The sequence below is a fragment of the Antechinus flavipes genome, chromosome 3 (assembly GCF_016432865.1).
Source record: "Antechinus flavipes isolate AdamAnt ecotype Samford, QLD, Australia chromosome 3, AdamAnt_v2, whole genome shotgun sequence".
NCBI classification, from domain to species: Eukaryota; Metazoa; Chordata; class Mammalia; order Dasyuromorphia; family Dasyuridae; genus Antechinus; species Antechinus flavipes.
Window position 1 is genome coordinate 172,787,524 of NC_067400.1, and position 16,463 is coordinate 172,803,986.

General features: G+C 37.5%; 1 protein-coding gene across 1 annotated transcript in view; it reads right to left on the reverse strand.

Annotated features, from left to right (window-relative positions):
• Positions 1-16,463, reverse strand: part of GAS6 (growth arrest specific 6) — a 97,324-nt gene that overhangs the window by 22,999 nt on the left and 57,862 nt on the right. Inside the window, exons 5-8 of the mRNA XM_051984254.1 lie at positions 15,809-15,931; positions 13,697-13,819; positions 1,890-2,012; positions 894-1,015 (exon numbers count right to left, since the gene is read on the reverse strand). Of these exons, the coding sequence (XP_051840214.1) occupies positions 894-1,015; positions 1,890-2,012; positions 13,697-13,819; positions 15,809-15,931 (491 nt within the window). The remainder of the gene's footprint in view (positions 1-893; positions 1,016-1,889; positions 2,013-13,696; positions 13,820-15,808; positions 15,932-16,463) is intronic.

Below are 16,463 nucleotides of genomic sequence, written 5' to 3' on the forward strand. Positions count from 1 at the left end.
ACAGTTGAGAAAACTGAGGCAGATAGTAGTTAAGTGACTTGGCTAGAATCACACAATTAGCCAGATCTGAGTTTGGGTCTTCTTGACTCCAGCTATAGCACTCTACCTATTGTGCCTAGGGCCATCACACTTTGAGTTAATCTGGTATCCACTGCCTCCCCAACTTAGTTATAATAGATTGCAGAAACCATGTGTTATACTTTCCCAGTATCTTATAGCTGTAGAAATCCACAAAACTTATGTGTTTCATCTGGAAGTATTTTGCTTTTTCACTTCTTCTTTCTTTTTTAAGGCAAAATATAAATTGCTTGACCAGGCAGATCTCTTTTATGCTTTACTCAGAGGCATCAGGTAAACAGCAAAAGCTGTGGATAAAGTCAGTCCTGTCAGCCCATGGAGGTGTGTGATTGTCCAGCACTTAATTACATACATGTGTAACTGAAGCCCTGTTTAACAGACTAGCTTCCTGAGTAAGTGTGACAGATTTAGGAGAAAATGCATATTCGCATGTGTCACACTTTTTGGTCTACAACTAACTGTACTGGTCAGTTGTTCAAGCTCATGGTTACCATAGTGATACTGCAAATACAACCAAACATTATTATTAGTGCAGAAGCAGGTCTTATACCATGCCTCAATATATTTCCAATGAATACAGAAGCTACAGCCTTCAACAGAAGCAGAGGAATTGCAGACCATCTCTCTTGATACAAGTAGAATCAAGTTTTCCCTATAATCCAGTCTAGATAGAGAGTGACTGTTTGTCTGTTTTAAAGAAAGAAATCCTCTCTGGGGTGATGAGCCCTTCTCATAAGGCCATTTATGTATTTGGAGTTCAGGAAGTGGAGCCTGGGGTGAGCTTTTCATTGTACAAGTATTGAAGTGAAAGGTACCTCGCAAGTGTTCATGTCATGGGACAGTTTTACTCCCCCTCTGCCATCACAGTGACAAGCGTAACTCCCAGGAGAATTGACACAGGTCTGTTCACAGAGTTTTTCTTCACATTCATTCACATCTGCATGCCACAAAAGGGGAGGCAGAGAAGATAAAGAGGTATTGGTGCTTGTTGAAACAAAATAGTCCTTAAAATGCAATCTAAGTAATAAGGAGCTGATTATCAGCATTAGGCAGTTAATCTGTGCTTATTCCTTCACCCTTTAACTTTTTCTTTAAAAAGTGGCAAAAGAAACTTATCCAAGAGTCATTTTAAAAGACAAAATTTTACTAATTCACCTACTGTGAATAACTTGAGGATTTACACTTAATTTCCATGTATATATTTATATCATGAGCACACATGAACACACAGAGATTAAGGTAAGTGCTGGAAAACAGGGTTACTACTGTAAATAAGCCTCTTCAATGGTAAGAAAGGAAAGGGATCCCCAAGTTTCATTGTTGTCTTTTAAATCTTGCTTTTTAATGCTGATCCACAATTGTGAAAGAGAAAATCTCACCCAACTTTTTAAGACATGACCTAGGGAACTCCTCATCACTCCCCATAAACTCTGTGTGTGTGTGTGTGCATGTGTGTGTGTGTGTGTGTGGCAGTTAGAAATAGTGATTTTCTTCAGCTTCTGAACAGTACAGTATATAAGTTCAAGGTAGTCAAAGTTCTGGAGCCTAGAAGGTGTTTTGGTCCCAGTCCTCACTCTACATTCCCTTTTCCTAAATCCATTTCTGACAGTTGCACAGAGTCTCAAAGACTAACATAAAATTTTTCTGGAAATGGGAACAAGTTGTTTTTAAATAACTGTACATACTTTGTGAGCCACAAGTAAGCAATGGCATATGGAGCAGGGAGATAGAGGAGGGGTATTTCTCCTAGGATGTATTACAGGATAATGAAGGAGAAAGGTAAAGGAAGAGGCATGCTATTACTGAAGTACCTTGGCAAACTTTTTTCTTATTATCATACGTGTAGCCTTCTTCGCATATGCATGAGTAGGAACCCAGCAAGTTTTTACATCGAGCTTCTCCGCAGGTACTTGCATCCATACATTCATCTATATCTGCAACCAAAACCCCCAAAAGACACTTTATCAAGTTGTAACTCCATCATAAGAATACTTTAAGATTACAGAATCATAGATTCAGAGCTAAAAGGGACTTTAGGGGATCTGATCCAAGCCCCCTTTATTTTATAGATGAAGAAACAGAACTCTAGAGACCAAATTACTTGTCTAAGGTCTCATAAATAGGTATTTGGTCAGTCAGTCAAAAAACATTTTTTAAAAAATTTACAATAGTATTTTATTTTTCTAAATACATGTTAAGATAGTTTTCAAAATTCATTTTTTTTGTTATAACTTTTTATTAACAAGACATATGCATGGGTAATTTTTCAACATTGACCCTTGCAAAACCTTCTGTTCCAACTTTTCTCCTCCTTTCCCCCACCTCCTTCCCCCAGATGCAGATAATCCAATATACAACATTCATTTTTGTTAAATTTTGTGTTCTGGATTTTTTTCCCTCCCTCCTTTACCTCCCCCTTGCCCAAGACAGTAAGCAATTTGATATAGGTTAAATATGTGTAATTCTTTTAAACATTTTCATATTTGTTATATTGTGCAAGAAAAAAAATCATATTCAAAGGGAAAAAATAATGAGAAAGAAAAAACAAACAAAAAAGTGAAAATATGATGCTTTCATCCACATTCGGTTTCCGTGGTTCTTTCTTTGGATGAATATGGCACTTTCATCCTAAATCTATTGGAATTGCTTTGAATTATCCCATTTCAACAAACACTTATTAAGCACTTTTTGTGTGTTAAGATTCATTGCACAAGGCTCATTTACTACCCTTTAGTGCCATATATAATGTTCTTTCTTCTATATCACTTGTCCTAAACAAATTGCTATTTACTCTCTGTTACTGTGAGACTTTTTAATGGTCTTGGCTAGCTGGAGCCTTTCAAAAGTGTTGGTTTGCTTTTAATTTCACCAGTTTCTTATTCCCTTGCCTCTATCAGTCTGAAATCCTACTTTGCTAGATTCATCTTATCTTCTTCATCACTATCCCTTCCCCCTCCCATGACATCATCTTTCTCTTTGGCTTCTATATAAATAGGATGGGTCAATGCCTTTGGCTATGATCACTAATCACAAATGCTTGGGAATCATAACATTTAGAGCTTGAAGAGATTTGGAAACTATTTTAGCCAATTCCCTTTTTTTAATTGATGAGGAAACTAAGGCTCAGAGAGGTTATAAGAGACTTGCTTCAAAGTATATTGTTGTCCCACTTTTTGTGACCACATGGACCATAACCATACTGTCCATGGGCTTTTCTTGACAAAGATACTGGAGTGGTTTACCATTTCCTTCTCCAGTGAGTTAAGGCAAACAGAGGCCTTGCCCAGAGTCAAGTGTGTGAAGCTGGATTTAAACTCAGGTCTTTTGGATACCAGGCTCAGAGCTCTATCTAGTGAGCCACACTTGCCGCCGTTTAAAGCTGGAATGTGATTCCAAATCTTCTGAATCCAAATCCAGTGCTTCTCCTATGATACCAGAATACCTCTTTCAGTTGTGTAGCCAAAATCCAATCCAAAAACAACCCTGAGCAAATTGGCTATGTGCTTGCACATAAGTTAATGTTATAGAGCTTCATCAAAATATTAACCTGGAATATTTTAATTTAGAAAAAGTGGACTAGAATTTTCACTCAAATTTTGTTTATTACTCCTGTCAATCTCCACAGTAAACTTTTAGGTCTTCATCACCCAGATCTGAAGAGTGATTTGTCAATCCTTCTAAAATCAGCTGCTTAAATAATTATTATAAAATTGTTAGCATTTTTCTACTGAAGTTTTCTACCTCATTTTACCCTTTTCAGATGATCAGAAATTAGAAAAAGGAAGCAATTCCTTGAGTGACAGAGGGAATACCTAGAGAGTGCAGTTGAGGTGATAAAGTTCCTGTAATTCTTCTAAGGTAGCAACAATCCTATTTGGAGGCTTTGAAATTATTTATGACTATCCTTCCAGGGCCAAGCAATGAAAGATGAGACTTCCAAAGTAAACAAGTTCGAGGCATCACTTCTTAACCCCCAAAACAGGACAACACTAGTGACTTATTTCAAATGGCTTTTGGGCATTTTGTTGTGAGTTTTATCCTATGGCTTTCCCTTCCACCAGAATGCCCTTGGAGCAGACACAAAGCACTATGCTATAGAAAGATAGTCTTGACCTGTCTGAAAGAGGTATTCAAACACACTGCAGCCTTGCTATAAATAACACTGGGGGCCAGGATTTGGTCTAACAAGGGATGCATATTTAGCTTTGGATCTTATTATAACATAACCTCATGCACAGTCCCATGGCATGGCCACCAAGGGTAGATCATATGATAATGCTGGTTATCACATCACAGCCTGCTTGGAATACTCCAGCTCACTCAAGAAAGGAACCACATCTTCTCTGGGACCTATGTTCTTTACGTTCAGCAGAGAATTAGGTATCATGCAGTCTGTAGTGAACAGCTACTAAATTGCATCAGTATAATTTCATTTCATTCAGTGGCTGACTCAACTGTTAGCCTTGCCAATATCAATACCAACTTCTTAGGTAAAATGCAGATTCAGAGGCTATCTTTCCAGAACCTAATTCTTATCCTGTAAACTTCACAGAGGATAAGTTTGAGCAAGTAAGCTCTAGGTAAAAACAGTTCTACAATCTTTGTAAAAAGCCCAAATTTTGCCTGTCACTTCCAGGAATATTTTATGTACTTGGTTATCAGCAGAGCCATCATTTCTACAAAGGGACTACTATTTTACTGCCAGCTATGGCTCAAACAGTGGCTAAAGTCCTTCTCAGTTGGATAACATCCCAGAATATTCTACACCCAGAGGCTTGGCCTGATTTCTGATCACAGCACAGTGCACCTGATAAGATCCTGGCTACAAAACAATAACAGGAAAAATCCGAGGAACAACACAGAGACCTTTACATAGTCTTTACTAGGATGTTGAAAGCTTTTGATAGTAATATGCACTCTGGCAGAATCAGAGGTTCTGTATCAGAGAAAATAAAGAAGAGACTTATAAAGTTTATTAACTCTAAGACAGCAAGAAAAGACCTGGTTAGACAAGTAAAAGGCCCCTCTAAATTTCTATATTGCTAGTAGTATAAACTAGTAAAATTGTGCTGGGTCTTATACCATAGAGGAAGACCTACAAGAGTAACACCCGGAGAATAGTAAATGCACTACTAAGGCATGCCATGGAGTGGACCCCATCTATCCCATACGATGGAATGAGGCATGTTTAGACCAAAAAAGAGAAACCTTAGAGGGAAAAGAGACATCATAGCTTCAAGGTATGAATCTATAATCCCTACATTCTCAGCTCTATTAGCCACAAGCTATGTGACCTTATCCAAGTAACTTAATCTCTAAATGATCTCAGATAGCTCTCTAAAACAGAGTTAAGCACATTTTCAACACTTGTAGAAGAAATCCTTTATTAGGACCTCTTTCAGCAAAATTATAGTTCCTCTGTCTGTCTCTTTGTCTCTGTCTTTTTCTCTCACACATACACATTCCTTTCTCACAGCTAAAAAATTCTAGATTTTCATTATTGATTAGAGAAATGTAAATTAAGACAACTTTGAGGCTCACCTTTCAGATTGGTTAAAATGACAGAAAATAATGTGGAGGGGATGTGGGAAAACTGGGGCACTAATACATTGTTGGTGGAGTTGTGAACTGCTCCAACCATTTTGGAGAGCAATTTGGAATTATGCCCAAAGGGCTATCAAACTGATATCTACTGGGTCTATAACTCAAAGAGATCATAAAAAAGGGGAAAGGACCCACATGTGCAAAAATGTTTGTAGCAGACCTTGTATAGTGGCAAGAAACTGGAAACTGAGTGGATACCCATCAATTGGGGAATGGCTGAATAAGTTATGGTAGATGAATGTTATGGAATTTTATTGTTCTATAAGAAACAATTAGCAGGATGATTTCAGAAAGACTTGGAGAGACTTATATGAACTGATGCTAAGTAAAATGAATAGAACCAAGAGAACATTGTACACAACAACAACGTGATTATCTGATGATCAATTCTGAGGGATGTAGCTTTTCAACAATGTAATTTGGGTCAATTCGAATACACTGGTGATAGAGAGAACCATTTACATTCAAAATGAGGACTATGGGGACTGAATGTGAATCACAACATAGTATTGCACATTTGCCATTGTTATTTGCTTGCTTTATTTTCTTTCTCATTTTTTTTTCCTTTTTTGATCTTATTTTTCTTGAGCAGCATGATAAATGTGGAAGTATGTATAAAAGAATTTCACATGTTTAATATATATTGGATTACTTGCTTGTAGGGAAGCAGGGTGGGGAGAAAGGAAGGAGAAAAATTTGGAACACAAGGTTTTGCAGGGGTGAATGTTGAAAAATATTTTTGCACACATTTTGAAAATAAAACAAATTATTTTTTTAAAAAGACTTCTACATTTTAAGTGAGAAGTTTTGTTGTCATTTTTTGGAATGGTGTCTGACTCTGAGAAAGACTTTGTAATGGTTTGCCATTTCCTTCTCCAACTCATTTTACAAGTGAGGAAACTGAGGTAAACAAGGTTATATTACTTGCGTAGGATCATCCAGCTAATAAGAGTCTGAAACTGGATTTGAACTCAGGAAGACGAGTCTTTCTGACCCTAGATTTAGTGCTCCATTCACTGAACTACCTAGCTGCTCTAAGGGAAAAGAGATAATTTCAAATTCCAGCTTTGTCACTTACTTCGCTGAGCACATCACTTAATATTGTTGGGTATTAATTTTCTCATCTATAAAATGAAGGAGTCAGAGTGGATGTCTGAATATCCCTTTCAGCTCTAAATCTATAATTGTGTGATATTCCTCTGATGCTCTCAATCCTGTGGATAATAATAATAATAATAATAAAAATAGAAGATCTGCTGTTAGATCTCTGCAAAGCTCCACATGTACATTGTCCAAGTTGAATTTCACAACAATCCTGTGTACTAAGTGCTATTATATGCTCATTTTATAGATGAGGAAATAGATTCAGAGAGAGGAAATGTCTTTTATAGCCATTAAGTATCAGATCTGGGCCACAAACTTAATTCTCCTGACTTAGGGTTCATTTCTTTTTCGAAAATCCTCTTATGAAATCCAGAGATACCTAACGTGCTCTTGTCCAATTTTATGAAAAAATGATATATCAGTGAGTTCATTAGCATTGGGATCTCCTTTCATCTATATAATTGGACCTAGTCAATTATATGACTGAGTACCTAAGTTCTAGGAAGTTTCTTGAGGTCCCCAAAGATTTAGTAATAATCATAGGGTAGATTTGAACCCAGGTTGGCCCTCTTCTAAAGTCCAAGCACTTAATCCACCATCCCATACAACATTCTTGTATATCTTTTTAGGCTTTTCTAAAATCAGCCTGTTCATCACTTTTTAAAAAAAGAACAATGATATTCCATTACTTTTGTATACCATAACTTATTCAGCCATTTCTCATGTACTAAATTTCCAATTCTTTACCACCACAAAAAGAGCTATTACATTTTTGCACAAGTGGGTCTTTTCCCCTCTTTTATGATCTCTTTGAAATACAGACCCAAGAGTGGCACTGCTGAATCAAAGGATATGCACAGTTTTATAGGCCTTTGGGCTTTCCAGAATGTTTGGATCAGCTCACAACTCCACTAATAATATATTAGTATTCCAGTTTTTCCATACACCCTCGAACATTTATCATTATCTTTTCCTGTCACCTTAGACATTTTGATAGGTATGCGATGGTACCTCAGAATTGTTTTAATTCCATGCAACCTTCTTGGGAAGAACTGTTATTTAAACATAACTTTAAACTTTTCATCTCTTTTCACCTTCAGAATGCATCCTTGAGGTAAGCAGAACTGGTATTATCAGTCTTATTTCATAGATAAGGAAGTTGAGTCCAGAGAAGTAAATTATCATGTCCATGGTTATAAACCTGGCAAGTATTAAATGCTAGATTTGAAAGCTCTTCTGATGGACTCGAAAATTTGCATTCTCTACAATACTCTTTGACATTTCCTTACCTAAAGCCCAGAAGAGTAGATGCAGTTGTGATATAGTAGACACTTAATAAGTTTGCTGGATATAATTGTAAATGGATGCATACTTGGAGACAGAAAAGGTTGAGAGGCCAGAGTTAGTTTCTTATACAATCCCATTCCTTCCTACCCAGTTTTTTTGTTTCTTCACTTTACAAGTCCCCTACCCCCAAATTCTCTTTCTTAACACTCCCTACACTCACTTCTTAGTAGTGTTTGCTCACAATTTACCACAAACAACCATAGCGGTCTCAATGGCTAAAAGAAACAGCCTGATTAGAGTCAAGTAAATACTTTTAGAGTTCCACTCAAAAGGAATTTACAGCTGTGTAGTATTGGCAGCAAGCAATGGAAAACTCTGGCTGCCAGCAGAGCTCAACACCATCAGAGGGGAAGAAGGCCCCTTGAAAATAGCATTCATGCTGACACCAAAACAAGGGGATGACTGCATCTACTGAGGCGACTTGAAGTAAGCCTGCCCTGCTATCATGAGTCTCCCCCCCCCAATCCCTTCTCTTAATCTCCAAAGGAAAGAGATTGTGCAGGTCAGATCCTCTGCCAACACAGACTAAAGAGTGCTGCTCAGAAAAAATGGGCATACAACCCAAGGTCTTTGCTTTAAAAAGGACAGCTTTTGCGGTCATCTTCTGTGCTGAAAACAAAGCAAGCCAGGCAATTTAAGTCTTGCGTTTCTCTGTCTCCTGTAGCTGAGGCTGAAGGAACCCTTGACTGGGCTTGGTGTCCCTTGCCTTGTTTTTCTGGGAAGCACTGAAATAAGAATAATAGCTAGCATTTCTGTAAAACCTTAATATTGGCAAAACATTTTACATAAGAAGATTTCAGGATGATCAGAGGATCAACAGAGAGAAAAACACTGATTCCAGAGAACTAGTGATGAAGCCTGCCATCCATTTCCTGAGAGAGAGGCAATGAGAGCAGAATGAAACTTTTTTCTTTCTGGGTGGGAAGGAGGGGAGAAGGAAGAGGATATGGTCAATGGTGGAATTTTTTTTTTTTGATTATCCATATTTATTATAGTTATTTTTTTAATGATGGAGAGTAGTGGGAGAGAGAAAATCAGTTTTTGTTCATCAAAATACATTTTAAACAAAGAAAAATCCCCCACTACTTTACATATGTTATCTTATCTCACAACAGACCAATGAGATCAATGCTATAATTATCACTCATTTTAAAGAGAGACAAATTGAATGTGAGAAAAGTTAAGTGATGTTAAAGATCATACAGCTAATGTCTAAAGTAGGAGCTGAACCCAATTTTTCCTGATTCCAAATCCAATACTCTTTTTCTTTTTTGAAAGCAATTGGGGTTAAGTTATTTACTTAGGGTCACATAGCTAGTAAGCTAATATGTCTAAAGCTGGATTTGAAGTCAGGTCCTTCTGACTCCAGAGATGGTACTCTCTTCATTGCACCAGCTATCCGCTCCCAGTACTCTTAATCATGCTTGACCCAACCAACTCCTTGGAGGCTCTGTGGGATCCAATTAATTGGTCTAATTCCCCTCACCCCAATCCTTTCGTCTTCCTAACTTCCAGCCCATCACCTATAGTTAGTTTAGTCACCTAAACTCTCAATATAGGTGTCATCCTAGACTCTTATCTCCCAGATCCAATCTGTTGCCAAAGACTGTGGTTTTTATCTTTATTGTATCTTTTTCCATGTATTCCCTTCTTTCTTCTGACACAGATACTCCAAACTCTTTGATCCCCACCCCCTATCCCGCCTTGCCCTAGAGTAGGTCCTTATCATCTCATGCCCGGACAATTGCCAGTGGGTCTGCTTGTTACAAGCTTCTTTTCATTCCCGCTTATATTCCATTTGGCTAAATGGTCTTCCTAAAGTTTAATTCTCATCATGTCACTTACTACTAAATAATTCCTCTTGTTCTCTGTCACTTTCAGTATCAAATATAAAATCTTTTGTTTGGTGTTCAAAAGCCCTTCATAACCTGTTTCCCGTAATCTTTTCAGTTTTCTTACATCTGTTCCAGGATGGACCTACACATATATCCTATCAACCAGTGACACTGGGTTTCTTGCTGCTCCTTGAAAAAGACACTCCTAAGCTTTTCTCTGACTATCCCCCATGCCTGGAATTCTCTCACTCTCCATCTTTGCCCTCTGACTTCCTTCAAGTTCCAGCTAAAATACCAACTTTTACTGATCCCCCTTTATTTTAATGGCCTCTCTCTTTGGTTATTTCCATTTTATCCTTTATATAGCCTGCTTACATGAAGTTATTTACAAATTGTGTCCCTTATCAGACTGTAAACTCCTAGAGAGCAGGGACTCTCATTTGTCTTTCTTTGTGTCCCCAGAACTTAGCTCTTGGCACATGGATGTGCTTAATAAATACTTATTGATTCACTGACTTTGCAGAGCATTGTCTTACTATTTCTGAATCAAGCTGACAATGACTGCTTGTAGAAAAACTTTGATTTTTCCTCCTATGCCAAGAAAAAAAAAAGACATTTGAGCCCTAGGTTTCCAAGACTCATTTGTCCATAGATTTGGAATTCCAAATTTAAAATACAAATGATAAAATAAAAGAGAAAGTTGTGAGTGGATGAGAGTATATCCTCAGCATCCAAGAAAGATCCTCTAGACTGTGTATTATGCTAATTAGTGTCTTGAAGCAAAAGCTCAATGGGCAGTGGCTTGCTCATCAGGACCTGTGCATGAATGACTCAGCAATGCCAAACTGTTCTGAAAAAAAGACAAGTCTGTGATTCCAGGCTAAATTAAAAACTTGAGCATAAAACAAGGACAGGGAGTGAGCTTTCTATTATGTTTTCATTATACAAGGCCCTATAGAGAAAAGCTTTGTTGATCAACATAATTCAAAAGTGAGGTAGAGAGACTGGGGAGGGTAAAGAAAGAAGAAGACTGCATCAAAATTGGGAGAAAATAAGTTCTTGAAGAAAGGTAAAAAAAAAAAAAGAAGGTCTTTAGCTTATTAAAAAGAAACTTAAAAGGTGGTTTGATTATAAACCTTCAGGAGGAGCTGTCCCATTCCAGGTGCTAATTTGTTATCCTCCAAATTCATGAAATCCTGATATCAGATAATTGTGAGTTAGTATCCCTTCTTCCTCAAATTATTTGTATTTACTTATCTCTGAATTTATTATAACTTCTGCTTGAATAGAAACTCCTTGAAAACAGAAAAAAAAATTCATGTTTTTGTTGGTGCTATCTCAATTTCTAAACACAGGATCTCCCACATTGTAGGTGCCTGATAAATGAATTAAATTTGAGGCTGTTTTTTTTTTTTTTTTTTTTTTTTTAAATAAGGTTAAATTATAAATGGAAGCAGGAGATTTTTTTTTTCTCAATTGGGCCTTATACATAAGTTAATATTTCATTCAAGAACTAATTGTCTACTATATGCAGTGATACAAAGACAATAGTTTTGGGGCTCAAGGAGTTTAGTCTTTGCAGGAAGAAAACATGAACAGATAACTAAAATATATGTAAACAAGTGGGGAGAGGTCAGTAGCTGCTGGGGGGACCAGAAAAAGGAAGAGGGGCTACTTAAATCAAATTTTAAAAGAAATAAATGACTATAAGAAGGGAGGAATGTTGGAGCTGAAAGATGGCTTATAACTGTGTAGTCCAATAGTGAAGACCCTGAGGCCCAGGGAAGTAAAATTAGTAATCTGGCTAATAAGAAATAGGAACTATGGACTCTGGACTTACTTTCAATCCATATCTTGACTAGAAGAGCAAAAGGTGGTCAGAATGGGATCCTGATGGCAGATGTGAGGTTTCTATCTTTAGAGATCTTTATTTTTTAAAATGTTTAATTAATTTATTTAATGCACATTTCTTTATGAATCATGTTGGGAGAAAAAAATAAGAACAAAAGGGAAAAACCGTGGAAGAGAAAAAAAGAACAGAAAAAAGAAGTGAATATAGCATGTGTTGATTTGCATTCAATCTCCACAGTTCTTTTTCTAGATGCAGATGTCATTTTCTGTCCAAAGTCTATTGGGATTGCTTTGGATCACTGAACCACTAAGAACCATGTTTTTCATAGTTGATCATCACATATTCTTGCTATTGTTGCATACAATGTATTCCTGGTTCTGCTTGTTTCTCTCAGCATCACTATGTGTAAATCTTTCCAGACTTTTCTAAAATCAGCTCATTCATCATTTTTTAATAGAACAACAATATTCCATTACCTTCATATACCACAGCTTATTCAGCCATTCCCCAATTGAGGGCATCTAGTCATTTTACAATTTTTTGTTACCACAAAAAAAACAAACATTTTTGTACATATGGGTCCTTTTTCCCAAAATAATTCATTAGATTTAAATGTCATTGTCCTTGACTTGGATATGATGCAAAGTGAACAGAATGGCAGGGCAATGCAAAAACTGTCATTTTACAACACCCTAGGATTTGTAAAACAATTTTCTTTGGATCCTTGTAACAAACATAGGATGTAGGAAGGGAAGAAAGGGAATAAGCATTTACATAGTACTTACTATGTTCCAGGTACTATCCTAAATGCTTTAAGAAAAACCCCCACAAATATTCCATTTGATTCTCATAATAACTCTATGATACTATTATATCTATTTTATTTCTGAGGAAACTGAGACAACTAGAAGTTTTATGACTTGCCCAGGGCCACAGAGATAGTAAATGTCTGAGGCCAGATTTGAACTCACGAAGGGGAGAAAATAAACCTCATTGGTAGACTTTAGTGCAATACTAAAAGCTTAACACCTTGTGCAAATAGGGTACAGCCATATTCCACATGGAGTGATTTCCCTGCATCCTACGGTACATACACAGATTTAAAGGGTATGTTCTAAAGAAGATGTAAGGATAACAGAAGCAGCTGGATAATGAAGCTGCCTGTCTTGGTTTAGAATATTTGAGAAAGGAACAGGAGACCATGGAAGGCATAATCTCCTAGTAGGGATAGTTATATCAATTGATATGAGTGGATAAATGAGAGGCACATAGGCTTTTTGTTTTTTTATTGGCAGATAGCATCAACCACAGTAACCCCCGTGATGCTGGCACAGTTCCTCTGAAAATGTCCCAGCAATGAGTTTCATTCCCAACATAGGAAGCAATGCCAAAACAGCAAACTTGTATATAATAAGCCCATCGAGACTGGAAAGAGTCATAACAATTGACCCTGCCAAGCCTCTCCCCTCTTCCCAAATCAGGATGTGAGGGCTGATCAGCTGGACCAATCTAGGCCAGTTCCAACCCACAAATTCTCTGGTGAGTCATTTTAATGTTATGGTGTTAGAGAGTAGAGCCCGGGAACCGCTGGCATGCCTAGGCATGTACTGACTTTCCCCTGGCTCTTCTCCCCTTTCTCCGTCTCAGCCCGCAATTAGACAAGGTCCCAGAGTTCTCCAGAGGCTTCTTAGAGGAAGAGCAAACACTATTCCATGAGGCTGGCCATTAGAAAGGCACAACATCTGAGAAAATCTTACAGAAGGTAAAGGGAGCTCTAGAGAGGAAGTCAGGGTACCTTGACACATGATTGCCAAGTGGCCCCATTGACTCACAACTCTGAACTTCTTAAAGTAGGTAGAAGTAGAACTTTCCTTACCTTCACAAGTCCTATTGTTGGGGAGAAGATTGTAGCCACTGTGACACCCACAGGAGAAGCCACCATCCTCGTTGTGACAGATCTGACTGCAGCCCCCGTTCTGATGGTTACATTCATTGATATCTAAAAGTAGAGACAAAGGTGACTTGGGATGACCAGAAAGTTGAAATTTGAGTATAATGGCATAAAGTAATAGTATATGTCCCATGTCAATCTGTCCCAAGTGCCTTAAACTAATGGGTAGCCCTTAGATGTTGACTCATTTCTTAAAATCACAGAACCTCTTTATTGGTGGGAACCTCAGAAGCCATTTTGTCCAACCTGCGCCCACAAAGAGTTCCTTCCATAACATTCCAGCCTTGGCTGGAAGACCTCTTGGAGGAGGGAACCCATTCTTTCCAAAGGCAGCTCATTTCCATTTGGAGCTTTTTTTGATAGGAAATACTAAGCCTAAATTTGCCTCTTCTACTTATTTCTCCAAGTTCTCCCTTCTGGGACTAAGAAAAACATAACCAATTTCTCTTCCATAAGCTATTTCTTCAAATCCTTCAAAATGACTACTATAGTCCCTAGACTCTTCTGTCCAAACTAAACATCACTTGTTCTTTCTACCAGTCTTTGTGTGGTATGAACTTCAGACCTTTCACCATGCTGGTGACTTCTGGAAATGCTCCAATTGAACAAGATCCTTCCAAAGACATAGTATCCAGTAATGGTGACAATTCTCCAGATAAGGTTTTACGGCAACAGAATATAATAGTATTCTCTCTTCCTTATCCCTCAAAGCCCGCTATCAAATTATAGCTTTTGAGGAAGGGGAAGGGAGAGACCGTCATATCACACTGTTGAATCACATTGATCCTATAATTCCCCCAGATCCTTAGAACTCTTTCACAGAAATTGCTGTCCAGTTACTTTCCTTCATCTTGTGATAGTGAAATCCATTAACATTGATTTCATTCAATTGAAAATATTGGTTCTAACTTGTCAGTTGTTTTTTGGTATCTGATGCTATGCCTCACTTTGGGTTACCTGAATTTTTGCCAACTACGGCTTGCTTTAATTTATGGGCAAAAATGTTAAATAGCACAGGATCAAACAGAGATCTTTGGGACACCCAAAGGGAGGTTCCTTTGAGAATAGCCATTAAATAGTGATCAATCATTGTTCTTTGGCACCAGCTATTTAACCAGTTTTGAATAAATCTCATTATTCTTTTAGCCCATATCTCTCTGTCTTTTCCTCAAGAATAGCATGAGAGACTTTATCAAAGATTTTGTTAAAATTTGAGCAAACTATATCTGTAGCATTTCCCTCCATGGATAATTTGGTTTTGCATTAGAAAAGCTCCTCTGGGTATATGTTCTATTACCCCACACTTGGCTTTCCTGTTCTTTCTTCTGGATAATGTCAGTCCCATGTTGGGGATTTCACAGATGTTTGAATTAGAAGAACACAGGACTGACATGACTAGCAATATCTGGACACTTACAGTACATATGTAATGCTCCCTTTCTTTTTGAAACACAACACGTTGCCAATTTTAAAAATAATCTTTTTTTCATTCTCAGATTCTGTGGTCCTATCCCCTTGGCTGAAGATAACTCCCATTCTCCTGGAGGTACAAAGAAGGATTCCATTTCTCCTCTTTCTTTCCCTTTTTTGCCTCAGATCAGAGTTAGAATCCTGTGCCTGTGGCAAGATAAGGATTCAGCATTCTATAGCAATTGGCAGAAGGGAAGTAAGAGGAGAAAAAGAAATAAAATTCAAATCTATAAACATTCAAACAAATAAAATTCTAAATTCAAACAGACTTGAACATATAACTGTCTTTTTAAATAGTAATTTATGATTACAAAGAGTTTTGTTCATAACAGTCTTGTGAGATAGGTACTAAGGTATTATTATTATCTCCATTTTGCTGGCGAGAAAACAAAAGCAGGGGTTAAATGACTTGACCAAGGTCACAGAGCAAGAAACCAAAAGGACCAAGACTGAAGCCAAAATAAACTTCAACTCCAAACACCTTTGTTCTATCTCATTACCCACTATACTAGTATCTATATCCTAAGCTATCAAGGGAGATAAGTAGTGAGCAAGAAAGATATTTACCTTGATCACAAAGTCTTCCACTCCAGCCAGTTTTACATTGACAGTAGAAAGTTCCCATCAGATCCTGACAGTTTACTGTTCCTTTTCTTTCACAGGGATATGGCGTACACTGGTCTGGCAAATCTGATTTTTGAAACAACACAAAGGAAACATCTCAGGAAAATTACTTCAATTACATTTGCAGCTTTTGTATTTATTCGTTTTTTAAATGAGAGGAACATGAAGGAACAAAAACAAATGATCTTCTCAAAGAACTCTCCCTTTACCCCCAAGACAACCAGGTCTTGAGAGGAATTTCAATGGAAAATGGTAAGACAAAAGCATCATCTGTCACTAAGGAAGTGTGTGAGCATGGAACTATCTTCCTCATGTTAGCTGTCAAACCAAGGGTAGTAGTACTCTCACCTTTTTGACAACGGACAGTGGAATATACTGCAACTTGTTTTAAGCAGATTTCAGTGGTCAAATTTCAGGGGAAAAAAATCCTAATAAACTCTGAATAAGAAGCAGCCCACCCACTTCAGCCAGATGGAAATATTGCTGCAACCCAGAAACATTCAAGAGTCTGGGGTTAAGGAAGTAAGAGAGGGACCTTGACTTTCTTCTAAGAATCCCAGAGGACCTCCCAAGGAGTAAATCAGATGAAATCATTCCA